Genomic DNA, 24,490 nt, shown 5'->3' on the forward strand with positions numbered 1-24,490 from the left:
AACTGGATGGTGTCCTCCTTCCTAAATGCTTAGGGGCAGGGTAGATGCAGCATCTAAGTAAGCTGAGGGGAGGGAAGACAGTATGTGCCTACTTCTGTCTATAAACAGGAAGGCCCAGGATGTGCTGCCCCTCGGGTGAATGGTCAGGGAGCGGTGGAAGGCTGAAGAGGGCCTTGCCACGATAAGGGCCCTCCCCAAATGTGTCTTTGCCTCTAGGTTTGCAAAAGAGACGACTCCAAAGCCCCAGCATCTTCATGGCACTGCCAAACATGACCCCCTGTTCCCCATTCAAAACCAATACACCCCCTCATGTCTGCCCTCCTGCTTCAGAGGGACAGCCCAGGGAGAAATAGCTGGTGGGGGGCGGAAGATGGTGCAGCCTGGAAAAACACTGTGGGTCCAGGCTTCCTGGCAGGGCCCCATTTCAAGCTTGCTCAGAAAGCACAGGTGGGGAGCCTCCTGGTCCCCTGCAGCTGTTTCTTAGGGAGGACAGTGGACTTGGTGGACACAGGCATCCAGGCCCAAAGGCTTCCTGGCTTCAGTCCAAGCAGCTGGCAGGTTCATCCTTCTCCCCAGGGCCCCAGAAACACCACTTCCGGCCCTCCAGCCCCTGCTTGGGCTCTTCCTGGCTAGATGTCTCTGCCCAAGCCCGCCCTCCCCGTGCAGAGCTTTCTCCCTCCCTCACAACCCTTATTTCGCTCTCTCAGTCTCCATATCTATTTCTTCTCCCTCCTTCTCCCCCTCCCCTGCCTCTCTTTTCCTTGCCATCCCTCACCAGCCCCAGAATGGGTCTCCCTCCCTTTCTCCCTCTCCGACAGTATCTCCCCCCGCCTTAGCTCTCACCCCTGCACCTCTTTCTTTGTATTCCTCTCGCCCTCTCCCGGCCTCGCCAGCATCTCTCCTCCCCCCGCTGGCTTCGACCTCCCCCAGCCTCCCCATCTTCAGCTCAGTCTCCTCCCCCTGGCTCCTCTCCCCTCCCCTCAGCCTCACCCCACTCCCTGCCAGCATCCCAGGGTTTCTTTCCACCCTGGGGGTCTCTGTGCCTCTCATCCTCCTCTCTACTTGCCTCCTCCCTCATCGCAGGTTGAGCAGGCACCCATCCTTTTCTGCCCAGGCATCCCCGCCCCCCAACGCTATCACCGCCACTGTCTCTTCTTCCTCGTCTTCTCCTCTCCCCACCCTCTCCTCTCCTCTCTTCTCCCTGCCCCTTTAAATCTGCCTGGCCCAGCCTCCCCCGTGATGCTGGGATGGAGCAAACATTGATTTGTGCTGGGATGGAATCAGAATTTTGATTTTTTTTTTCCTCTCCCAACCATAAGAAGAAGAAAATAATAAAAACACCCCCTCTTGATAGCCCCCTCTCTCTTCCCATCCAGCTCCCAGCTCCTCTTCCTGACCTCCATCCAAGGCAGATTTTTTTTCCCTACACTATTCTCATCTCCCCCTACCCCTGCCACTACCTCGCGCGCCCCCCACTGCCTGCTCCTCTGGCTGGGGAGAGAGGGGACTCTCTCCTGCGGCTCCCCCACCTGGGCTCTCCGGGTTGGAGCAGTCTCTCCGGAAGGGGAGGGGGCTTGTCTTGTCTGGGCGAGGTGGGAGTGGAGGTATCCTGCCATGGATGCTGTGCCTGGGAGGCAGCCTGAGCCCCAGTCCACATGGTGAGTAACCTGCCCCCTCCCTTCTGCCTGTCTGCCCATCCGCACCCTCGCCTTTCCCCTGCAGAGCCTCCCCCATCCTCATCCTTTCCCCCACCAAACCCTCTGCCCACCTTGTTCCGATCTCCCCCCTACGTTTTCAACCCTCCCACCCCCACCCCCGACCTTTGCCAGGGAAGCCAAAGAACCGGGGCAGAGGGGTCCTGACAGCAGCCAGGGAAGCGGGTGGCTTACGATTCTGCCCAGCCCCCTCTCAGTAGCCCCCCCCAACTGCCATCCTCACTCGATACTTTGGGGTTCCAGGTTGGAGAAGTGGCACTCCTGCTTGGGGTTAGGACCCCAAGCCCTGGGAGGGGCCCTCGACAAGAACGGAGGGATGGGGGAGCCCCGTGCGCCTCCAAAGCTTAGGAGCTGCTGGAAGATGCTGCTGAAAGGTGGGGGGTTGGGGGGCGGTGCTGAGGCTCCGGAGCCACTGGGCCAGGGAACGACGGGCAAAGAGGAGGGGCCTCGCTCGCCACTTCCCCCCTCTTTCTCCGCAGCCACTCAGGATGAGGGTCCAGCCCTGCCTGCCCGCGCTGGGCGCCCCCCGCCTGGCCCCGGTCTAACTGCCCCCGCCCCCAGGCCTCGCCCGGCTCCCAGGCCCCCAGCCGGCTTCTCCAGCCCCGGGATGCGCTGACCCACCGGGGGGCTGAGGCCGCGCCAACTACATGCATGTCCCCCGGGGGCAAGTTCGACTTTGACGACGGGGGCTGCTACGTGGGGGGCTGGGAGGCGGGGCGGGCACATGGCTACGGCGTGTGCACGGGGCCCGGCGCCCAGGGCGAGTACAGCGGCTGCTGGGCGCAGGGCTTCGAGTCACTGGGCGTCTTCACGGGGCCCGGCGGACACAGCTACCAGGGCCACTGGCAGCAGGGCAAGCGCGAAGGGCTGGGCGTGGAGCGCAAGAGCCGCTGGACGTACCGCGGCGAGTGGCTGGGCGGGCTGAAGGGGCGCAGCGGTGTGTGGGAGAGCGTGTCCGGCCTGCGCTACGCCGGGCTCTGGAAGGACGGCTTCCAGGACGGCTACGGCACCGAGACCTACTCCGACGGAGGTGCGGGGCCCTGCCCACTACTGTCTGTCTGCTCGTCCGCGTGTGCCTCCCCGCTGGCCTGCCCTGCGTATGCCTTCCCCAGCCATACAACCCCCGGTGCCCCGCTGTTATCCTACACGCCTTCCGCATCAATATGCGCCCCTGCGCCCATCTTTCTGCCCTCTCCTCCCATCATCACACACGCCTTCCTCATTTGTCTGTCCCCTGCCTGATTTTCCCTCTCCCCAATCTGCCTGCCCTCACCCCTTCCCTGTCTGCCTGAGCCTCACACCCCGCATCTACCTAACCCTCACACACCCCCTGTCTACCTGTCCCACACCTCCCCTCTCCACCTGCCTGTCCCTAACACCTCTGCTCTGCCTGTCCCCTCACATTTCCTCAGTCAGCCCCCGACAGTTCTCTTTGCTTGTCATATGCCATCTATACACCCCCGTCAACCTGTCCCTCACACCCTCTGGACTGTCTGTCCTTCACACACCCCAGCCTGTCTGTCCCTCCCCCTTTCCCCTGTCTACCTGCACGGCCCTAATCCACGGATCTCCCACTACCTGCCTGTCTTCCCTCTGTTCTTCCACACCTTCCGACCCCACCTGGCCTGTCCCCGGCTCCTAGTGCCCTTCCCCGACCTCCACGCCAGTTGCCCCCACCTCTCCCACCCGACTCAGGCTTCCAGGGGCTCATGGGGCTGGGGGTGGCAAGGAACGGCGGGTCCTGACTCTTTCTCCCCCTCCTACCCCGCCCCGCGCAGGCACCTACCAGGGCCAGTGGCAGGCTGGGAAGCGCCACGGCTACGGGGTGCGCCAGAGTGTGCCCTACCATCAGGCGGCGCTGCTGCGCTCGCCCCGCCGCACCTCCCTGGACTCGGGCCACAGCGACCCCCCGACGCCGCCCCCGCCCCTGCCCCTGCCCGGCGACGAAGGAGGCAGCCCGGCCTCCGGCTCCCGGGGAGGCTTCGTGCTGGCCGGGCCTGGGGATGCTGACGGCGCGGCCTGCCGAAAGCGCACCCCCGCGGCCGGCGGGTTCTTCCGCCGCTCGCTGCTGCTCAGCGGGCTCCGGGCGGGCGGGCGCCGAAGCTCCTTGGGCAGCAAGAGGGGCTCCCTGCGCAGCGAGGTGAGCAGCGAGGTGGGCAGCACGGGACCCCCGGGCTCCGAGGCCAGCGGGCCCCCGGCCCCGGCGCCGCCCGCCCTCATCGAGGGCTCGGCCACTGAGGTGTATGCGGGCGAATGGCGCGCCGACCGGCGCAGCGGCTACGGCGTGAGCCAGCGTTCCAACGGGCTGCGCTACGAGGGCGAGTGGCTGGGCAACCGGCGGCACGGCTACGGGCGCACCACCCGCCCCGATGGCTCCCGCGAGGAGGGCAAGTACAAGCGCAACCGGCTGGTGCACGGGGGGCGCGTGCGCAGCCTTCTTCCTCTGGCCCTTCGGCGGGGCAAAGTCAAGGAGAAGGTGGACAGGGCCGTCGAGGGCGCCCGTCGAGCCGTGAGCACTGCCCGCCAGCTCCAGGAGATCGCCGCTGCCAGGTGGGCACCCGGTGCAGAGGCCGTAGCGGGGTTAAGGGGAGAAGGTACTCTAGGGATAAGGAAGGGGGCGGTGCCTAAAGGAGGACCAAGACGCAAGGCCTAGGGCCCGGTGGGGAAGAGCAGGCCTAGGGCCAGGCATTTGTAGCCCTGGGTATTTGAGGTGTTTATATCGGAGGCCACAGGTGGACGTGGGTGTAACTGTGGGTGGCTGGGTATTTGAGGAAAGCCCTGTTAGACTGTAAGCGTGTCTCAGTGTCTTTTGTGGGGATGTGTGTCGTTGTGTGTGGGAGTAGCAATGAGCGCTGCCTTGTGCCGGCCCAGGAAACCTCTTGGAACTCAGACATGTCCCTAGTCTTCCTCTTCTTGTAGCTGATCCGGCCTCCAGGACTCTGCTGCTGGGAGCAGCAGCCCCCGGCAGAGAGACAGGGAGTGTACATTCGTAACCACATCCAAGCCAGCCCACAGTCTGCTATCATTTCAGCCTTAGGCCTTGGGAAGGTCTAGTTTGTACAGCTGATCTCTCCACCTGAAAAGATAGTCCCTTTCAGCTTTGTCTCCTCTGCCTCCCTTAACCCAACGGATAAAGGTTGAAGGCGAGGAGACTTGCCTATAAATGAAATTTTCTTTCTGCAAATCAGATTACATTTCATGCATCAGGAACCTCATTATCTAAAGCAGTGCAGTCCAGTAGGAATATAATGTAAGTCTAGTACATAATTTTGAATCTTCTAGTAGCTGTATGAAAAAAATATGAAGAAACAGATGAAATGAATTTAAATAATATATTTTTATTTAAACCAATATATCCAAAATATTATCATTTCAACCTAAAATCAATATGAAATAATTAAGGAGAGATTTTACTTCCCCCCCCACATTTTTCTTAAGTCTTTGAAATCTGATATGTATTTTGCATTTAGAGTACATCATTCAATTTGGACTAGCCACATTTTAAGTGCTTAATAGCTGCATATGGCTTGTGACTAAAGAAAGCCGAAAATCTATTTGTAAGGAGTTCACAAGCCCCTGATTTATACAATTTACACATAGGAATTTTTAGATATTGGTTTTTCTTTAAAGGGGAGGGCACAGTTGAAGGGTCTTGTTTGAATTTGAGAGTGTTTCAGAGGATGAAAAGTCAAGATATGTCCAAATATGCTTCAGTGAATTTGTAAAATGGGTGACAAGGGGTGTGTGTGTGTGTGTGTATGTGAGTGAACAGGTCACATCCAGAGTAGATGCCTGAACCAGAGAATGTCAATCTGTAGATACAGCCGAGTGTCTGGATGGTTAGAGTCCAGGGCCTTAAGCCAGGGAAGGGGAAGGGCAGAGCACCAGGGAGCACTTCAGGCTGGATGGGGAGTGGGCATGTGCAGGAAAAACTGATCTCAGTAGCCAGAAAGATCAGGCAGTGGGAGGAGGCTGGTTGGTCTCCCCAGCAACAGGCCTGGCAAACCTGATTGGCTGCTGGTTGCCATGGAAACAGCAGAGCCCCAGCAGCAGGTGCCTCTGCCAGGTAGCCTGAGCCTGGCCTGATGCCTGAGCACTGACTGGGTCTACTGGCTAGGATTTGATCAACCATACCCTCCAAAGTCAAAAATACAGGACCTTGTCAATGTTGCAGTTTCTTGGCTGCCAACAGAACTCAATGCAACCCAAAACTGTGATCCTCATCCCCTGCCTTAAACTCTGAGACCAGCTCAGTTTCAGGACAGGGCTAGGCATATAGATCCTGAAAGTCCTAAGACAGAAGAGTAGGGTTATCTGAGATCCCTCCAAGCAGGTTCTAAAGGTCTTGACCCACCAGGTTTGAGGGGAGGAGGCTGACCATATCTCCCAAGGTATATAGAGAGGAAGTAGACCTAAGATAACAGGGGACACCATGACCCTTCTCCCTACCCCCATACCCAGACTGCTTTCTTAGGCCAGATAAAACAGGCCCAGGGCCAGAGGGAGTCATGGGTCTTGATGCATTCAAGCCCATGGCAAGTATATCTGATTACTTCTACCTCTGATCCTTTACGCCCCACCTTCAGTCAAGATTACAGAACTAATTTAATAATTACAAGGCATCAGGGTGGGATAGGGAGGGTGAGAGGGAGACACAAGAGGGAGGGGATATGGGGATATGTATACGTATAGCTGATTCACTTTGTGATACAGCAGAAACTAACACACCACTGTAAAGCAATTATACTCCAATAAAGATGTTAAATAATAATAATAATTACAAGGCATCTATGATTAACAGCAGAAGGTAAAAGGGAAGGGAAAATTGAGGAAACATCTGACATCAGATGGAGAACTGAGAAAAAACAGAGGGGAAAGGATTGATAATGCTTCAAGGTTACCTGTAACTAAGGAGCAGAGCAGGGTTGAAGGGGAGTTGTGGAAGGGAGATTAAGAGCTCACCTCTTAGAAGGTGTAATCACAATGGTGAGAAAGCATGCACGTTAGCAGGGAGAGGGAATAGATAGTAGCAGAAAGGGGAGACCCACCCTTACTCCAGTTCCAGAGCTCAGAAATGAGGAAATGGTGGGGGGGGGGGCGGGCAGTGGCAGTGATGGGGGCAGGGAGAACGATGTGATAACAGAAGTGGCTGAAGAAAACAAGATGTAAAATTCTCATAACAAAAGGTAGCAACACAGCAAAGAGGCATAGCTTGTGAGCACCAAGCAGGTGCAGCCGCAGAGAGATGTGCTAAGAGAGTGAGGCCTCATTTGTCACTGGGAGGGAGCAGGACAGGAATGGAATAACAGAGTTGAGGGCAGTGGGGAGGGCCTGGCCCTGCAGCTGGAGGAAGGGAAGTGTTACTACTGGATGGAATAGTGGAGGGAGTGAGAGAGGAGCAGGAAGGTGTGATAACAGCAAGCGTGGCCCAGATCTAGGGGAGGAAACCAAAGGCCGGCTGCCCTGCCAGGCCGGGGAAGGGGAGCAGCTGGCAGAGTGAGCAAGGGTGAGGAGTCCAGAGGTGAGCTCAGATCTGGGGGATGTGATGCAGTGGGGACCTGGGCCAAGGGACTGGAGTAGGTCTGTTAAGACAGTGTCCCTGGAACCCGACAGGGCAGCAGACGCCCTTCTAAAGGCAGTGGCAGCCAGCAGCGTCGCCGAGAAGGCTGTGGAGGCAGCTCGAATGGCCAAACTGATAGCCCAGGACCTGCAGCCCATGTTGGAGGCCCCAGGTGAGGCGTGGGCAGCCTGGGGCGGGGCCAGGGGAGGGGGTGGCTTCCTGGGGAGCTGGGGGGCCTGGGCATGGAGAAAGGGGAAGGGAATCCCTGCAGGGGACTGGGGTGGGAAAAGCCAGGGTATGAGGATCTAAGGGGAGAGAGGGTGGGGACCAGGCCCAGTTGTTTGAGGAGCGAAGTAGGAATTTATGAAATAGGGTCATAAGGACTAGGGGATTGGGGTCTGGCAATGAGAGGTTGTAAACCTGGGGGTACCAGAGTCCTGGGAGGCGCCCAGGCAGGGGGATAAAGCTGTAGCTTCTGCAGCCCAAGGCCAGTTCGGCCCCTCTGATTCTCAGCTATCCCTGCCCCAGGCCGCAGACCCAGGCAGGACTCGGAAGGTTCTGACACAGAGCCCTTGGACGAGGACAGCCCCGGGGTATACGAGAATGGACTGACCCCCTCAGAGGGCTCCCCTGAACTGCCCAGCAGCCCTGCCTCCTCCCGCCAACCCTGGCGACCCACTGCCTGCCAGAGCCCACTGCCTTCTGGAGGGGACCGAGGTCCCTTCTCCAGCCCCAAAGCTTGGCCTGAGGAGTGGGGGGGCCCGGGTGAGCAGGCAGAAGAACTAGCTGGCTATGAGGCAGAGGATGAGGCTGGGCTGCAGGGGCCAGAGCCCAGAGATGGCTCCCCACTCCTCGGAGGCTGCAGCGACAGTTCCGGAAGTCTTCGAGAGGAGGAAGGGGAGGATGAAGAGCCCTTGCTCCAGATGAGGACCCCAGGGCGCTCGGAGCCGGAGCCCACAGCCTTGCCAGTCCTGAGGGGCCTGTCCTCGAGGGGTCCTGAAGCCGGGTGCCTGATGGAAGAGGCTGAGGAGGCTGCTGCATCCGAGAGGCCCGCCCAGCCGGTGAGAGACCCCCCCCCCCGCCCCCCCCCGCCCTGTGCCCTCTGAGTCTCCCATCCTTCCTGGTCCCGCTTCTCCTCAAAGCCTGGCCTCTCATCCTTTCCAGACCTCTCTCTGATCCCCTGAGGGGCTTTGATTTGCACTTAGCTTCCTTTTTGCCTGCCCAGTCTTGGACTATATCCCACCTCAAAAAAATAGAGAATTTGCAAGCTGGAAGGGACCTTAGAGACCTTCACGTCCAACTCCCTCATTTGACACACGGGAGGACTGAGGCCCAGAGCACTTACAGTAACTCACCAAGGTTACGAATAATTAACAGTACAGCCAGAACATCTTTGCCTGCTCTCCTTTCATATCATTTCCGGCTCCTGGTTTCCTACTCCACCCCCACCCCCACCTCCACACTTTCTCTCTTTGGTGCCCAGAAATAAAAAAGGAAAAGCTTGTTCCCTCCCTACCCTGACTCTCCCTCCCTCTCCTGGGAAGAAGAGAAATAGGGAAGAAGGCAGAAAACTGGGAGGGGTGGAGTTTCCCCAGTACCCTGCACTCTGATTGGACTCCAGGCCTTCTCTTGTTTCCTAGCAACCACATCCTCACCCCTCCATCCCCTCTCTGCTTCACTGCAGTAAAGGCTGCTGCTGCCAAAGTCTGATACTAAGGCCAGGCACCTTCTGCCTGGGCCACGTGCTGCTGGGAGGGGAGTGGAAGGAGGAGGGAGGATGGGCTGACTTGAGGGAGCCAGAGGGAAGGTGGGGCCCTGCCTGGGAGCAGAGGAATGTTTTGCAATCCAAAGCAAAGGTTGGAGATTTCCCTGCTCTGGCCTCTGAGGAGAGGTGCCTGGGACTCTTCTGCTTTGCCATCTCAGCCAGGGCAGGAAGGTGGGACCCGTCGCTGGACCCGGTCCTCAGGCACTGAGACTGCATTTTCCCCCATCTCTCTAGGGAGCTGCCAACCCGTTGGTGGTGGGAGCCGTGGCCCTTCTGGACCTCAGCCTGGCATTCCTGTTCTCCCAGCTCCTCACCTGAGGCTCCTGCCTGGCCTAGTTCTGGCTTTGGTTGCTGCCTCTTCACTCCTCTGACCTGCCTTTTTCTCTTTTCTTCCTCCTGGTCGTTTTTTCTCCTATCTTTCTTTCTCTTCTCCCTTCCCTTTCTTTTCTGTCCCCCTCTGGTTTTCTCTCTTGTTTTTTTCTTTCCCTCTCTCCTTTCAGATTCATTCCTTCTGGCTCCGTCTCCGTCTTCCTCACTCCCTTCCCCACCCACCCCTTCTCTCTCTCTCTAGATTGTTTACATATGAAGGGCTTTTCTCGCTCAGAGTCGCTCTCTTCTCTGAGACACACAATTCTAAGTCAGACCATTGCCCCACACCCTCCCTGCCTTTTCTTTAGACCTGAACTTGGATGAGGGTTGGGGTTTGGTGTCCTGAGGAGTCTCCCAGAAGCTGAGCAGAAAGGAAGGAGAAAATGGAGAAGGGGTATACTCTATACGGGAGAAGACTGTATCCTGGGCGAGGCACTGGCCATGCTGCTGTGACTCCCTGACCCAAAGGGCCTGGCGTCCCTCTGAGGCCTAGTGATAAAGCTGGAGGGGGTGCAGCCTCCATCTCTGACCTTGGAGGATCCTACCTCACCTCCAGGCACAGAGCTGGGTTCTTGCCGAGCTCCATCCTTCCCTGAAGGAGATGAGGGGAATGAAAAGTAGAATGGCTCCCCAGCATCTTCTCCCTCTTTCTTTCCTCAACAGCCAGCCCCCTCATCCAACCCCCTAGGGTGGCATGCCATGTCAAGAGCAACGTGTGAAGGAAAGAAAATGTCCTATGCGGCCGAGCCCACCCTCTCCCACCTTTCTCTCTCCCCCCCTAAAAGTTCGTTTGGTTGGTCTGGACTCACATGTGGCCTTTGATTAAATTTCTACGGGACCTGAAGGAGACATTTCTACTGCAGAGGGTTAGAGGCACCTGAGCAAGGACCCCACTCCCCAACTCGGGCAGTAGTGGCTGGGAAGGCATTTCTGGAGAACAAACCAGACAAGCTAATAAGAACTCACAGGGCAGCAGAAGCTGTTCAGTAGTCCCTATGTGGGTTATATCCCTTCCCCCATCATATCAGAATCTTGTGACATGGGAAACCAACAGAAGGAGGGGATCAAAGGAAGCCAGTCTCTCACACACTTTCCAGGCACAGCAGAGGTGAGAGTCAAAGCCGGGTGAGAGGTGGGTGGAGAGCCCTGTTTGAGGTTGTAGCTGATCCCTGGTACTAGCTTTTCCCCTGGGGGCAGGAAGCCCTAGGAAGAGGGTACTGTAGGGTCCCCAGAGGATCTTTCCTCCCTCCCCTGCATGAGGCAGAGGCAAGCTGCCTGCCAACTCCCTCCCTCAAGGAATGGCCTTGCCTGGGAATGCCCACCACACACAAACTCTTCTTTTTTTCTAGTCAAACTCTGTTTACTCCTTGGCCTGCCTCCCTCTTCCTCCCCTCTCAACCTTTACTTCTAATTTGTATTTCATGGAATTTGGGATTGAAGTTAAACTACAACAGTGCCACCAACACCAAGTCTTGCAGGAAAAAAAAAATACAAAGAAATTTAACAAAAAAAAAATATATTAATAAAAAAGTTCAAAAAAAGGGGGGGGAAATTGTCCTCTCCTTTGGGTGTGATGGCTTCAAACCAAGCTCTCAGAGGCTCTCCGGGTAAAGGAGCCCTCTTGGGGACCCCCAGGCCTATTATTACAGTCTCGCCGGCCCTAAATAGTTAAGAGTTCTTTCCCCTCAACTCCAAACCAGGAAGGCCTGAGCTAGAGGATTCAAGACTGCTCTGCTGGTTGGCCCAGGAGGGGCGGGGTCCCGTGATGGGGGCGGGGAGAGGGAAGGACCAGACCAAGTTCCAACGCTCGCCGGGGCTGGTACCAGGAAGCGCTGGGGGGAGAGGAGCGGAGTTGAGACTGAAGCCAGGTGAGGCTGGTGTTAGGGCTGCGTCCTAGTGTGGGGAAGCTGAGGCCGCCTGAGAAGTGAACGGCGGTTGCCGAGGAAGAAACAGCGCTGGGCTCTAGAAGGAAGGGAACGGCTAACCTAGAGATGGGAAACCAGGTGTAGACTCGGGGAAAAGGGGTGGGGCGGGGGGGGGGTGGGGCGGGGGGGGAAATAGGCGGGGTTCCGGCGCATGCTCGGTAGCAACGGGCGTGGAGTGGGGCGGGGACGCATGCGTAGTGGAGGTCTCGTCCTGCGGTGAGGAGGGGGCGGAATTTGGGGACCCGCGTGGGGAAAGGGCTCAGTTTTAGGGTAGCGGTGGGACCCAAGCCCTCAGGAACTTGGTACAGGGCAAGCCTGTGCAGAAAGGCCAGACGCTTCCAGCCAGAGGGTTAAAGCCCTCTCCGCTCCCGGGCTTTGCCCCCCAGGATGGTGGCGTCCTCGTCCTCGCTGAAGCTTCAGGATCTAATCCAGGAGATTCGTGAGGCCAAGACCCAGGCCCAGGAGCGGGAGGTGATCCAAAAGGAGTGCGCCCACATCCGGGCCTCCTTCCGCGATGGGGACCCTCTGCACAGGCACCGCCAGCTGGCCAAACTGCTCTACGTCCACATGTTAGGCTACCCCGCCCACTTTGGACAGGTACTGGGCAGGGACGCCTCCCTTCTAAGTTTGATGAGAGAAGCTAGTGGAGTACCGTCTCGGACCCCCTCACCTATTTGTGCCCCGATTTCTTTATTCTACAAAGCTTCTGAGCCCTCACAGCATGCACCGCAGACCTCCTTCCGCAGTATAACCCCAACTGGTCATCAGCTGGGCTGAACCCTTCATTCTCTGGCCAGCGCCATTCAGGGCACCTTCTCCTCTCTTCCCATCCTCCTGTTTCCTTGAAACTACCCACTAACTAAATCTCCTAAACCTCTCTTCTTGTTGAAGGGAGGGTCATGGGATATGCTGCCCTCACAGGTTAATCTGGTGTAAAGGAGGAAGATGGAAAAGGGACGTTAGTGCCTCTGGTTTCACCCCTGCCCCTTCCTGGTCTGCCCCCTTCCCTGTAGATGGAGTGCCTGAAACTGATCGCCTCCCCCAGGTTCACAGACAAGAGGGTGGGCTACCTGGGGGCCATGCTTCTACTGGATGAGAGGCAAGATGCCCACCTGCTCATTACCAACAGCATCAAGAAGTGAGAGAGTTCTGGGAAGCGCTTGGAATCAGGGAGATGGGAGAGTGGGGAACTGGGAAATCCCAGGGGGTTGCCTGATGTAGGTACTGGGAAGGGCTGGATTTTTCAGAGGCTTGACTGACCGTCCTCCCAAAACTCTGCAGTGACCTGAGCCAAGGGATTCAGGCTGTCCAAGGCCTGGCCCTGTGCACTCTGAGTGCCACGGGCTCTGCTGAGATGTGCCGGGACTTGGCCACTGAGGTGGAGAAACTACTCCTGCAGCCTAGCGCCTATGTGCGCAAGAAGGTGAGATGGCAGGTTCTAGGCACTTGCACCTCCAGAAACTGTCCCCTGTCTGCCATGTGGCAGAGGTGTGGGGGGCGGTCCATCCTGGCAGACCCCTGCCCCTTCTGAGACCCCTGACCTCTGCAGGCTGTTCTGACTGCAGTGCACATGATCCGGAAGGTCCCTGAGCTCTCCAACATCTTCCTCCCACCCTGTGCCCAACTGCTTCACGAACACCACCACGGTAAGGCCATGGGGCTCCTCGTCCCCTGCCTCAGCTCTGGCTGTGGACAGAAGGGAGACGCGGGATGGGAACAGCAGCTCCTAGGAGAAGGGTAGCACGTGCACACAAACACACACACTCAGTAGACTCCCCTGTGCCCCGGCCCACCACTCACTTCCCCCACCCTGACCCAGGCGTCCTGCTGGGCACCATCACGCTGATCACGGAACTCTGCGAACGAAGCCCTGCGGCCCTCAAGCACTTTCGAAAGGTGGGCTGGCGAAGGGGCGGGCCCCGGGCCAGGAAGAAAAGGGCAGTAGGGTTGGAATGGGGCTGAAGATCGAGAGGATTAGGAAGAATGCTCAGACCAGGCCGTGCCCTCCCTCCAGATGGTGCCCCAGCTGGTGCACATCCTCCGGACTCTGGTGACGACGGGATACTCCACAGAACACAGCATATCTGGAGTCAGCGACCCCTTCCTGCAGGTGGGCTGACCCTTCCCTGCTATATCCCTAGAACAAAAAGCTTAGTAAGCCCATGGCCAGTGGTCACTTCCCAGAGAACACTTGGGCTCAGTCAGTGTCTTGGGCGGGAGGGTGGCAGGCACCAGGTTCTCCCAGGACCAGTGTGGGGAGGGGGATGCCTGAAGGCCAGAAAATCCAGTTTGGTAACAGTATGTTTAAAAAGCCTGTCCTCAAATCCCCTGGCATCACACACCTCTGAACCCCTCCCAGGGCCCAAGGGACCAGTGGAGGTGGGGGGAGGGCCAGGGAGGTTCTCGGGAACCAGCCAGACCCCTCACAACGCTCTCCTCCGTGCTGGACTTTTCTCCTCAGCCCCACGACTCCTTCCCCTAAGAACCACCCCCCAACCTTTAACCCAATTTCAGGTCCAGATACTTCGTCTGCTTCGGATTCTGGGCCGGAACCACGAGGAGAGCAGTGAGACCATGAATGACTTGCTGGCCCAGGTGGGGGTGGGGTTGCCGGTTAAGTGTGTTGCTCTGTGATCCCACTGGCACTGCGCATCCCTCACATGACCACTCACCATGCGGTGGCCATATGATAACGTCTCCATTTCCCTCTGGACCGTGATCTCCCTGAGGACAGGGACACAGTCTGTCTCAGTGCAGTAGCCCCTGGCACATAGCGGGAGCTCAGGGAACCTTGTTAGCTGCTTGAGGGATGATATGATGGAGACCTTTCAGAGACCTGAGGAGAGGACGGAGCCCCTTAGAGATGCGTCTTCTCTCGCATCCACGCAGGTAGCCACGAACACAGACACCAGCCGAAATGCGGGCAACGCGGTCCTGTTTGAGACGGTGCTCACCATCATGGACATCCGCTCTGCAGCGGGCCTGCGGGTACCCTCCCGTATGCCCCTCCCCCCTGGGGCCCCTCCCACCCGCCCCAGCCAGGCAGAAAGGTCCTGTTCACTGGTTTCTCCTCCCCACCCGGGTCACCCTGTGCCACGCAGTCCCCACTCCTGAATGAGCAGGTTGCTCCTTCCCTGACTGCCCCCAACCTCTGCCTCCGTAGGTTCTAGCTGTCAACATTCTTGGCCGCTTCCTGCTCAACAGTGACAGGAACATTAGGTAATAGGCCCAGGTGTCTGGCTGGGCTGTGTCACTGAGCCCTGGGTCCTCTGCCCTCCTTCTTCCAGAGTCTCCGGATTCACCAGCCTCTCATTCCTATACCCAGGGCAGGACAGGGTGGGGAGGGCTGACGGCCATGGCGTGACAGGGCCTCTCCTGCTCTGGCCAGGTACGTAGCCCTGACGTCCTTGCTGAGGCTGGTGCAGTCTGATCACAGCGCTGTGCAGCGGCACCGGCCCACCGTGGTGGAATGTCTGCGGGAACCTGATGGCTCCCTCAGCCGGTGAGCAGGACAGAGGAACGAGAGGGCAGGGCAGAGGGCCCAGCGCCTGGTGGCCAAGACCCAGGCCAGCTCAGAGCAGCTGGAGAAAGGGGACTGAGGAGACAGGTGCCTGGGGAAGGGGGGGCCTGAGGCATGTCATAGGGTGACCTGGGTTACCTTGTATAAACACACATGTCTCCTGCCAGGCGGGCCCTGGAACTGAGCCTGGCTCTGGTGAATAGCTCCAACGTGCGAGCCATGACACAGGAGCTGCAGGGTTTTCTGGAGTCCTGCCCCCCTGATCTACAGGCCGACTGTGCCTCAGGCATCCTGCTGGCAGCAGAGAGGTGAGGGGATGGGTGCCCAGGAGGCAGAGAGGTTGGAATCCAGGGACCGTCAGCACCAGGACTGAAGAGCCGTATGTCCCCTAGGTTTGCCCCAACCAAGCGGTGGCACATAGACACCACCCTACGTGTGCTGATGACGGTGAGGCAGGGGCTGGACTGAGAGCTGGGCGGGAGCGTGCAGGGTTCACCACACTGACTCAGCCACATTCACCCCTCCAGGCAGGCACCCATGTGCGTGATGACGCAGTGGCCAACCTGACCCAGCTGATTGGGGGTGCCCAGGAGCTCCATGCCTACTCTGTGCGCCGTCTCTACAGCGCCCTGGCTGAGGACATCTCCCAGGTACTGCTCCCACCACCAGGCCTGGGGCTGCCCAGCCCTTCCTGGGCCACCTGCTCCGTACACCTGATTCCCAACTGTTTTTCCCTCAGGGTCACAGCTCTCTACCTAGCAGAGGAGACACTCAAAGACAGAGCCCTGTTTGTAGTTAGAACACCTGGACTTCTGTCCTGGCTCTGACACCTACTGTCTGTGCAACCACAGATGACTCATTTACCTTCATGCTAGGTCTACTCAGCATTCTACCCTGCCTATCTCCCGGAGATGCCTTGATCAAATGAGATAGATAAAAGCTCTTTCTGCATGTATTAGGTTTTGCTTTTTTTTATGTGGGATCTTAGTTCCCCAACCAGGGATCAAACCCGTGCCCCCTACATTGGAAGTGTGGCATCTTAACCACTGGACTGCCAGGGAAGTCCCTGATAGGTTTTTTGGTTTTTTTTGGCTGCATTGGGTCTTTGTTGCTGCGCGTGGGCTTTCTCTCTAGTTGCAGCGAGAGGGGGCTACTCTTCGTTGTGGTGTGCGGCTTCTCATTGTGGTGGCTTCTCTTGTTGCGGAGCAGGGCTCTAGGGCGCACAGGCTTCTGTAGTTGTGGCACGTGGGCTCAGTAGTTGTGGCTCACGGGCTCTAGAGCGCAGGCTCAGTAGTTGTGGCGCACGGGCTTAGTTGCTCCGCGGCATGTGGGATCTTCCTGGGCCAGGGCTCGAACCCGTGTCCCCTGCATTGGCATGCGGATTCTTAACCACTGCGCCACCAGGGAAGTCCCCGGTTTTATTATTACCTTGAATGCTGAGTGAAATCACAGATGGCAACCAGTATCTATAGCCCCCTTTCCATATTACTTTAGTAGGCTAGGCAGAAACCACCCGCCCTTTCCTCAAGGGAGGACCCCCCCTCACTTCTCCCCATCCTTGCTGCACCCCTTGTGGTTAGGCCATGTAGGTTTGTTTTTGTTTTTGTTTTGGCATTACTTTCTGAATTTTATTCTAGGATATTTTTTTAATTTAAATATAGTTGATTTACAATATTGTGTTAGTTTTAGGTGCACAACAAAGTGATTCAGTTATACATACATATTTTAAGATTACTTTCCATTATAAGTTATTACAAGATATTGAATATAGTTTCCTGCGCTATACAGTAAATCCTTGCTTATTTATACAGTAAATCCTTGCTTATTTATTTTACATATAGTAGTTTGTATCTGTTAATCCCATACTCCTTATTTATCCTTCCCCCTCCCCCTTCCCCTTCGGTAACCATAAGTTTGTTTGTTTGTTTTTTTTTCATAAGTTTGTTTTCTATGTCTGTGAGTCTGTTTCTGTTTTGTATATAGATTCATTTTTATTACTTTTTAGATTCCACATACAAGTGATATCATACAATATTTGTCTTTCTATGTCTGGCTTACTTAGTACCATAATCTGTAGGTCCATCCTAGGTCATGTAGTTCTGAAACTTGGCCACCAGAGGGCAGAGGAAGCCCAGGAGCCAGGACAGAGCTGGGAGCAAATTAACAAAACTGCTCATAACTGCTCCCAGTGCTGAGGCCCCTCCCTTTCCCCACCCCTCCAAACTCCACCATCTCTGCACTGCCTAAAGGATGTCACGGGGTCTGGAAGGGAGGAGGGGACATAGACACAGGCCCATCATGTTTCTCATCCCACGCAGCAACCGCTGGTGCAGGTGGCAGCCTGGTGCATCGGGGAATATGGGGACCTCCTGCTGGAAGGGAGCTGTGAGGAAACTGAGCCCCTGCAGGTGGGTCCTGCGTTGGGGATACACTGAGGAGGGACATATCAGGGGAGGCAGGGCTGGCCCCAGGGTCACTCCCTGTGTCCCCCTGGAAGGTGGAGGAAGAGGAGGTGTTGGCACTGCTGGAAAGGGTGCTGCAGTCCCATATGTCCCTGCCGGCCACCCGAGGATATGCCCTCACAGCCCTCATGAAGCTCAGCACCCGGCTCCATGGGGACAACAAGTAAGAGTGGGTCCCAGCCCCTCCCACAGAGCCTCTTCTCGGTGCCTCCAGTGAGAAATGTCCCTTCACTGTGCCCCCCAGTTTCTGAGTTTCTGTCCAGGCCCACACCCCGATCTCCACTCCTCCGTCCTTAGCTTCTTCTTTTTGAGCCAAGAATCATGGGTATCTCTGTGGTCTGTGGAGCCTCTTCCTTCCTCGCTGCATCCTGGAGGTGAAGGGCACGGCAGACGACCCTTCCCACTCACGCACCACCCTGCGGCCCAGCCGCATCCGCCAGGTTGTGTCCGTCTACGGGAGCTGCCTGGACGTGGAGTTGCAGCAGCGGGCGGTGGAGTATAACACCCTCTTCCGAAAGTACGACCACATGAGGTGCGCGCCACTCTGCCGCAGCGCGGGAACCAACCCCTGGCCCGCTCCCCATTGTCCCTTTCTGGGTGCAGGGGTCTCATCCTCACCTGTGTCCTTCCTCCTCCAGTCAGAGCCTCCTACTCACAGTTCATTGAAGCTAAGTGGGCTTCCCACCATCCTTGTTCATCTGAAGGCCAGCAAGACTGTGCTGTCTTAGGAAATCAGAGGGGCACTTCTGACCCACCATGTGCCCAGGACTCCCCATGTTCTTACCCCTCCTCCCACGTGCCTGTTGTGCAAAGCCCAGGGTCTACCCAAAGGGATACACCTGCATTCCATCCTCTCAGGGCTGCCATCCTGGAAAAGATACCTCTTGTGGAGCGAGGTGGCTCTCAGGCTGATGAGGAAGCAAAGGAAAGCAAAGAAACAGCCCAGCTTTCGGAAGCAGCCCCTGTCCCCACAGAACCCCAGGTGAAGAGGCCGGGAGCCCCATGGGGGAAGAGCATGGTCCAGCTTCCATACCCAGCCCTGACCCTTCTGCCCTCTCCCCCAGGCCTCAAAGCTCTTGGATCTGTTAGATCTCCTGGATGGCCCTTCTGGGGATGCCCAGCACCCTCCCCCTCTGGATCCCACCCCAGGAGGCGCTTTGATACACCTCCTCAACCTTCCCTGTGCTCCCCCACCCCCTGGTAAGCCTCAGCAAAGGGGAGATGTTTTAAAGAAGGGGCGGTGGAAATAGGCTGCTTCCCCTTCTAAGCCAAGGACTGAGGTTGATACCCTCTTCCCTGCTGTGTACCCCCATCACATCCCCATCTTAGTAAAAGGCTTCATTACATCATGCCAGTCTCCTCCTGGACACCCTCCAGTATCTTCCCTTTGTTCCAGCCTTCTTACCCTGGCCTGTGGGCCCTGCTTCCTCCCCGCCCACCTCACATGCTTTCCCACTACCCGCTCCACTGGCCCCCCTCTCAGCTCCTCAGGCCCTCTCACCTCAAGCCCTTGGCATTCGTATTCTTTTCACATGGAATGTCCTTTCCCCAGCACATCAAAATGACTGGCTCATTCTCAATCTTAAGGCCTCAGCTAAACTGTCAGATGCCTTCCCCTACCTCTCCTGTTTAAGTTAGTTCCCCGCACTTATGCTGGCATAGTTTGTTTCCTTCAGAGCACCAATTACAGTCTGTGATTATCTTTCTTGTTTATTGTTTCTCTCCCCCGACTAGGCTGTAAGCCCCATCAGAGGCTGCATCTTATCCACTCTGTCACTAGCATCTTGAGCAGTGCCCTGCACCCAATGGGTGCTCGTTTAATTTTTATTGAATGAGTGAGCTATTATCTTCAGCCCATACACTGAGCTACTTCTTTCTCCCTGCTGTAGCTCCCATCCCAAATCTCAAAGTGTTTGAGCGCGAAGGACTACAGCTGAATCTTTCTTTCGTTCGACCCCCTGGAACCCCTACTTTGCTGTTAATCACTGTCACTGCCACCAACACCTCAGGGGGTGATGTCACCCACTTCATCTGCCAGGCCGCTGTGCCCAAGGTTTGTAGAAGACTGGGATTCAGAGGTGGCCTCCGTACTCTAGGAGAAAAGGCCACTAAGTAGAGGAGGTGGGTGGGAGAGAGGACGAGACGAGAAGGGAGTGACTTGCAGAGACAGGCACTTGGGGAGTTGTGGGAAGAGGGTTTAAAACTATTGGGTGTGGAGGGGTTACCTGAGCCCAGCCAGCTGCCCTGCGGTGTGCTCCATCCAACCTCCCGTGTTCAGAGTTTCCAGCTGCAGCTACAAGCTCCCAGTGGGGACACAGTTCCAGCTCAGGGTGGCCTTCCGACGACCCAGCTCCTCAGAATCCTCAATCCTAAGAAGGTGAGCTCCAGGAGCCCCTCGAGGCTAAGACCCAGTGAAGGGAGGAGTCACTGGCGCTTACCCTGGTCTCTGCTCTCGTGTTCCTAGGCCCCCTTGCGGCTGAAGCTGCGCCTCACCTACAACCACTTTGGCCAGTCGGTGCAGGAAATCTTTGAGGTGAACAACTTGCCTGTGGAGACCTGGCAGTAACTCGGCCTCCACTCACAGCCTGAAATCCTCCTGGGTCCCCAAACCCAGGGGCCCCAGCTACTTGGAGCCCATATCTGAGAACAACCAGCAGGTGGCACTCTGGTCCTGTACTTGCCACTGCAGAAACTGGGGTGGGGGGGCTGCCCCCAACCCCACAAGTAGTGAAAGCCCAATAAAGCCTGAGGGGGGAAGCCATATTTGAGGTAGAAAACGTATGTGAATAACAGCCAGGGAAGAGCCTTCTTACACAGGAAGTAGGTATCTTGCCCTAAGCCTTTGGAACTGGTTTCAACAAAGGAAGGTTTTCTTTCTACCCCTTTCCAGGTTGGGGGGCACATGTGCCCCTAAACTTCCACAGGAGGCACTCTACCCTCTGGGCCAGAGCAGGGCACAGGGGCAACATCAAACCAGAATTTCTAGATTTCTAACAGGGATTCCCACCCATTTCCCCAACCTTCTGCTATTCCCCATACCCCAGGGCAGGGAAATCCCTGCTGCCTCCCCTCATCTCTAACTCAGCTGTAAGGCGGTTTAGGAGCCGCTGGCAGAATCAATGGCATCGACCAAGAGAGGGAGGGTGGCAAGGGATTTTCCTGTGCTTAACTACTGATCACGGCTAAGTGGAAATCCTATAAACACGAGCAGAAATCAATGGAGGCTGCTTAGCGGCCAGGGGAGAGGGGCGGCCCACAGATTGCATCTGACGGATGAGGGAGAGGGGGCAGCCAGGGAGGGCTCCAGGAAGGATGGCTGAGGGTAGGGTGAAGGAACAGGCGGAGCTGGAGAGAGAGGAGTCGCTGTGGGAAGGGAAGCCAGAGAGGAAGAGGCACAGTGAGCCCAGGAATGAACCTCATTCGACCCAGAGCTTTCTTCCCCATCGGGCAAGTGACATCCTAGCCCAATGTCACGTCTGGATCTTCCAGTCCCCTAAGGCTTCTCTTTGGAGCTGTACACTTCTAGCAGGCGCTGATAGTCCTGAGGCCGGAAGCGCTGTAGGTACACAATCAGCTTGGCAGGTGCCGTCTCCTGCGCCAGCACACCTACAGGCAAAAGAATGAGCAGAGAACCAGACAGAGCCGAAAATGCTTTGACTCTCCCTGCCCACGCAGCTGGACCCCAAAGTTGTTTCCAAGGCCGCACTGGTATTCCAAACGCCGTCCAACCAGCTTCTCTAACTCCCCAGCCCACTCCCTGATTAGCCTAGGAAAGCGGGGCCTAAGAGGGCCACTTGAGGCAGGAGTGGGCCTGGGAAGCCAAGCATGAGCCTCTCCTCCAGCAAGAAGTGGTGAAAGGCACTCAGGCGCCATGAAGACAGAGGGTGCCTCAATAGCGACTCATTTCAATTACTGCTCCTGCCCCCCAATCAAGATTAAAGCCTATCCAGGCAGGCCAAAGCTCATTAGCTTGGTAATGAAGCACATGCAGAGATGCACACAGAGAGAGAAACCAAGGGATGTAGAAAGAAGAGAAGCAGCTACAGCCATGGGGTGGGATTCGTGGGGAATTCTAGCCTGTGTGGTGTGGAGTCACAATAAGCCAGTGTCTGATTGTTAGTGCCTGGCAGCATGCTGGGCAGATAGCAGGGAACTCGCTGTGGCTTTGCTGGGGAGGCAAGAGCAGCATTCCAGGGCTGTAAGGCCCGATGGCATGCACAACCCTATACTCCTGTGGATGAACTGTGTACAAGGGAGCTAAGCCTGGGAACAGAAAAACTAATCTGTTAACGTTTGCCCCGCTGTCTGTCACATAGGCACAACGTTCTTGCCTTTTACTCAAGCCAATAGGACAAATTAAATGAGGATTTAGTTGTAAAAATGAGAGGAGGGGAAGGAAGGATGGATGGAAAGATTGAAGAGGCGAACTGACAAATGGAACTGAAGGACACTTGGAGTGACTAGAGGTATGAGAACTACATGAGACAATGACTGGGATGGATTAGACACACATGGAAGGATTCAATCCAGGTTAGACAACTATTGCAAAAGAGGAAACCGGATTTGATAGAGCACTAAGCAAACTGGGGCCTCTAGAAAATTGCTAAAATAATTCCCCTTACAGAAATAGCCTCGAGACCCTCCCCACTAACTGGCCCAGCGGGTACACCCAGAAGAGGTGCAAGGGAAGCACAGAAAGGCCTGTCTCCCTCACCAAGCATGCTGCTGAGGCTGTGGATCTTCTCTAGGGCAGCTGGGACTTCAGCCTCCTCTTGCACCAGGGCCTCTACCTCACCCACAGCGTAGCCAAAGTCAGCTGTATCCAGGTCCACCCTGAGCGGCGGCTCCTCTTCATCAGCTCCGTGCAGCACCACTTTCCAGGCACTACGCTTAGTCACAAAACTAGCTACTTCCTTCAGCCCTAGAGGGCCCAGCACAGCAGCCACGCCTCCAGCTCCCGGGACTTCAGCCCTCAGCACCTCACAGAGCTGGGCCACAACTGCAGGCTCAGCTGTGAGTTCCACGTACTCAGTGTGGGGTCCTGAGACACTTGCTGCTCCGGAACATTTGAGCTCCCATCCACTGCCCTCTCGCTGTCGGAGCCAGTAGTCAGCCCGCATGAGGCTCAGCTCAGGGGTGTCATAGTAGCTGTCTCGGAAAGTGACTCGGCGCTCCAGGGTACCCCCCAATTCCTGCAGCCGCTCCTCTGTGCCAGGGCCGGGAACGAACTTTCGCTCCACTTCAATCAGACCCTGGGCCATGCTACCTGCAATCAGTCAATCAACAAACATTGGCTGAGCTCCCAAAGACCCCCTACCCCCGGAAGAACTTAGGAGGCGCACACACTGTCCCAGGGCTCTCTGTTGGACGCCCTTCCTCCCTGCCTCTGTGATGGATGGCCCCTTCCTGTCTCTGATGTTTTAAGGTTCAGCAATAGGGATAAGTCTCCAGTTAGACCCCTTCCACTGCTGAAAATGCCCTCAATCCAAAGGGCTCTCTAGAAAGCAGGCCGTGTAGCGGGTGTCCTTTCAACGCGCCCGCTAGACACCATGCTACCCCGGGAGGACGGCGGCTCACTGCTGGGGGCGACCCCGCCCGATCCCCCCACAGCAACGGCCAGCGGAGCCTCGTGTCTCACCTCAAAGCCCCAGGATCTCCCTCTCGCGGGACCTGGAGAAGGGGGAAGGGAGCCCACGCCACGCCCGCGAGGAATGCCGGGAGCAGTTCCTGGCCCCGGACCTCGGCCTGGTTCTCTGCACACCCGGGAGGTCCCGGCTCGAGCCGCCATATTAGGCCCGCTGTGGCGATGCCGAGGGCAGGCCGGGGCCCGAGAAGCCTGCTAGTTTATGGGGGGCCGCAACCTCCGCGGTGGGCCGAGAGCGAAGCCGTCTCCCTGCGCGCTGCTCCTCCTCCCAGACCCCTGCCGGCTCTCGGGGATAGGGGCGGCCCGGGTCTCAGGCCGCCGGCTGAGTCGGCACCCTGGGGCCCGGGTGCATGATGGGAGATGTAGTTCCAAAGGGAGACTTTGCTTTCTTGCCCCACCCGTCGCTATGGTGACAGGAAAGCTGCGATTAACGCCAGCGGGACTCGACCAAAGTTGAGAGAGTCGGATGGAAAAGGAGCTGAGGCCCCAGTCCTGTCTACAACCCCCTCACCCCCTTGGCAGATGGGCCTGGAATACAAGCCACTCAGACGCTGTCTAGCAAATATTTTATTGACTATTATGGTGTCCCACTGAATGCAGGCCAATGGGAATGAGCTAGGGGAAAAAAAAAAAAGGATAACTAAGACCAGTACAGCTACTCTGGACTCTGGAGTTTTAAAGGGGAGTTAATACATCCCCATGAATGTTCAGGATAAGGGTGGATGGGAGACTTTCTATAAGAGGAGAAAGTGATATTTTGGATGAAACCTAAAGACATGACGGGATTTCAACGGTTGGAGACCAAGATGGTGACAGGAACAGCATGAGCGAAGGCTCAGAAGCTGGAGAGCACCTGGCCCGTGTGTAAGAGGAAAGAGATGAATCTAGAAATACACTTGAGGGGAAGGTTGGAAAAGGTTTTGAGTGTCAGACTGAGGAGTTTGTCCAGTGGCCCCTGAGCAGGCTTTGTCAGGAATAGGAGAAATACTTATGTTCATTTAAAATATAGGAAGACATGAGAATGGCCCTTTGCTTTGGGAGACAAAATAGAGAAGGCTCCTTCTCCTTACTCCCTCCCAGGGCTATGATTAGCTGGAGGCATCAACTGTATGTCTGATTCTTTGGGTAAGGTAAGGTAGCTTGCTGAAGAACAGTGGCTCTTGTCAACTCCTGGGCCTGCTCCTATGATGGGTGAGAAGTGCTAGGTTCTAAATACCTGTCCTCTCCCCAGTATGTTTCTAGAAACACGTGACCCATGGGAGGTACTATGGAGAGGACACTGGTTTACAGACATGGCATCTTGAACTTGGGATCTCTTTAAGGCATACCCCGCCACATCCTCTGACAGGTACCAATGTGCAGAGAGGGGAGGGACCCCAGCCCCTAATTCCTTTCACTGGCCTGCTGTTCATCTGTCCTTTGCTTATCAGTTTTGTTGCCCAGAGGAAGAAGACTTAATCTCTTCTGTGAGTTATAAGGTCCAGTCCAGTAGGGCCAAGGCAGCAGTTTAAGGAAAAGGAAAGACCAGAA

General features: G+C 56.5%; 3 protein-coding genes across 9 annotated transcripts; 2 read left to right on the forward strand and 1 right to left on the reverse strand.

Moving 5' to 3' along the window:
* The first annotated feature begins 762 nt into the window (after positions 1-762).
* Positions 763-10,213, forward strand: JPH4 (junctophilin 4). Its single transcript, XM_082450624.1, has 6 exons — positions 763-1,658; positions 2,195-2,745; positions 3,494-4,265; positions 7,329-7,447; positions 7,804-8,336; positions 9,275-10,213. Exons 2-6 carry the CDS (start codon positions 2,367-2,369, stop codon positions 9,356-9,358), a joined length of 1,887 nt encoding a protein of 628 aa, XP_082306750.1. The 5' UTR covers positions 763-1,658; positions 2,195-2,366; the 3' UTR covers positions 9,359-10,213.
* Positions 10,214-10,315: 102 nt separating this feature from the next.
* Positions 10,316-20,079, forward strand: AP1G2 (adaptor related protein complex 1 subunit gamma 2). Of its 7 annotated transcripts, XM_082450617.1 has the most exons (22): positions 10,316-11,277; positions 11,721-11,931; positions 12,348-12,472; positions 12,616-12,757; positions 12,884-12,980; positions 13,154-13,230; positions 13,349-13,444; positions 13,849-13,929; positions 14,224-14,322; positions 14,498-14,553; positions 14,723-14,836; positions 15,022-15,162; positions 15,247-15,301; positions 15,382-15,504; positions 17,173-17,262; positions 17,352-17,479; positions 17,744-17,848; positions 18,175-18,298; positions 18,381-18,516; positions 19,206-19,369; positions 19,595-19,693; positions 19,781-20,079. In XM_082450617.1, the coding sequence occupies exons 2-22, from the start codon at positions 11,722-11,724 to the stop codon at positions 19,880-19,882; spliced, it is 2,364 nt and encodes a 787-aa protein (XP_082306743.1). In that variant the 5' UTR covers positions 10,316-11,277; position 11,721; the 3' UTR covers positions 19,883-20,079. The 7 variants fall into 7 exon arrangements, with proteins under 7 accessions (XP_082306743.1, XP_082306744.1, XP_082306746.1 ...); XM_082450618.1 differs by lacking the exons at positions 10,316-11,277; positions 11,721-11,931; positions 12,348-12,472; positions 12,616-12,757; positions 13,154-13,230; XM_082450620.1 differs by lacking the exons at positions 10,316-11,277; positions 11,721-11,931; positions 12,348-12,472; ... (1 more) ...; positions 12,884-12,980; positions 13,154-13,230 and having other exon boundaries at positions 13,409-13,444; positions 13,849-13,900; positions 14,224-14,332.
* Positions 19,009-23,303, reverse strand: THTPA (thiamine triphosphatase). Its single transcript, XM_082450681.1, has 3 exons — positions 22,955-23,303; positions 22,031-22,582; positions 19,009-20,922 (listed from the first exon to the last, which is right to left on the reverse strand). Exons 2-3 carry the CDS (start codon positions 22,575-22,577, stop codon positions 20,810-20,812), a joined length of 660 nt encoding a protein of 219 aa, XP_082306807.1. The 5' UTR covers positions 22,578-22,582; positions 22,955-23,303; the 3' UTR covers positions 19,009-20,809.
* Between the last annotated feature and the right edge of the window lie 1,187 nt (positions 23,304-24,490).

This window comes from Balaenoptera physalus, assembly GCF_965194825.1.
Source record: "Balaenoptera physalus genome assembly, chromosome: 2".
Classification (NCBI taxonomy): domain Eukaryota; kingdom Metazoa; phylum Chordata; class Mammalia; order Artiodactyla; family Balaenopteridae; genus Balaenoptera; species Balaenoptera physalus.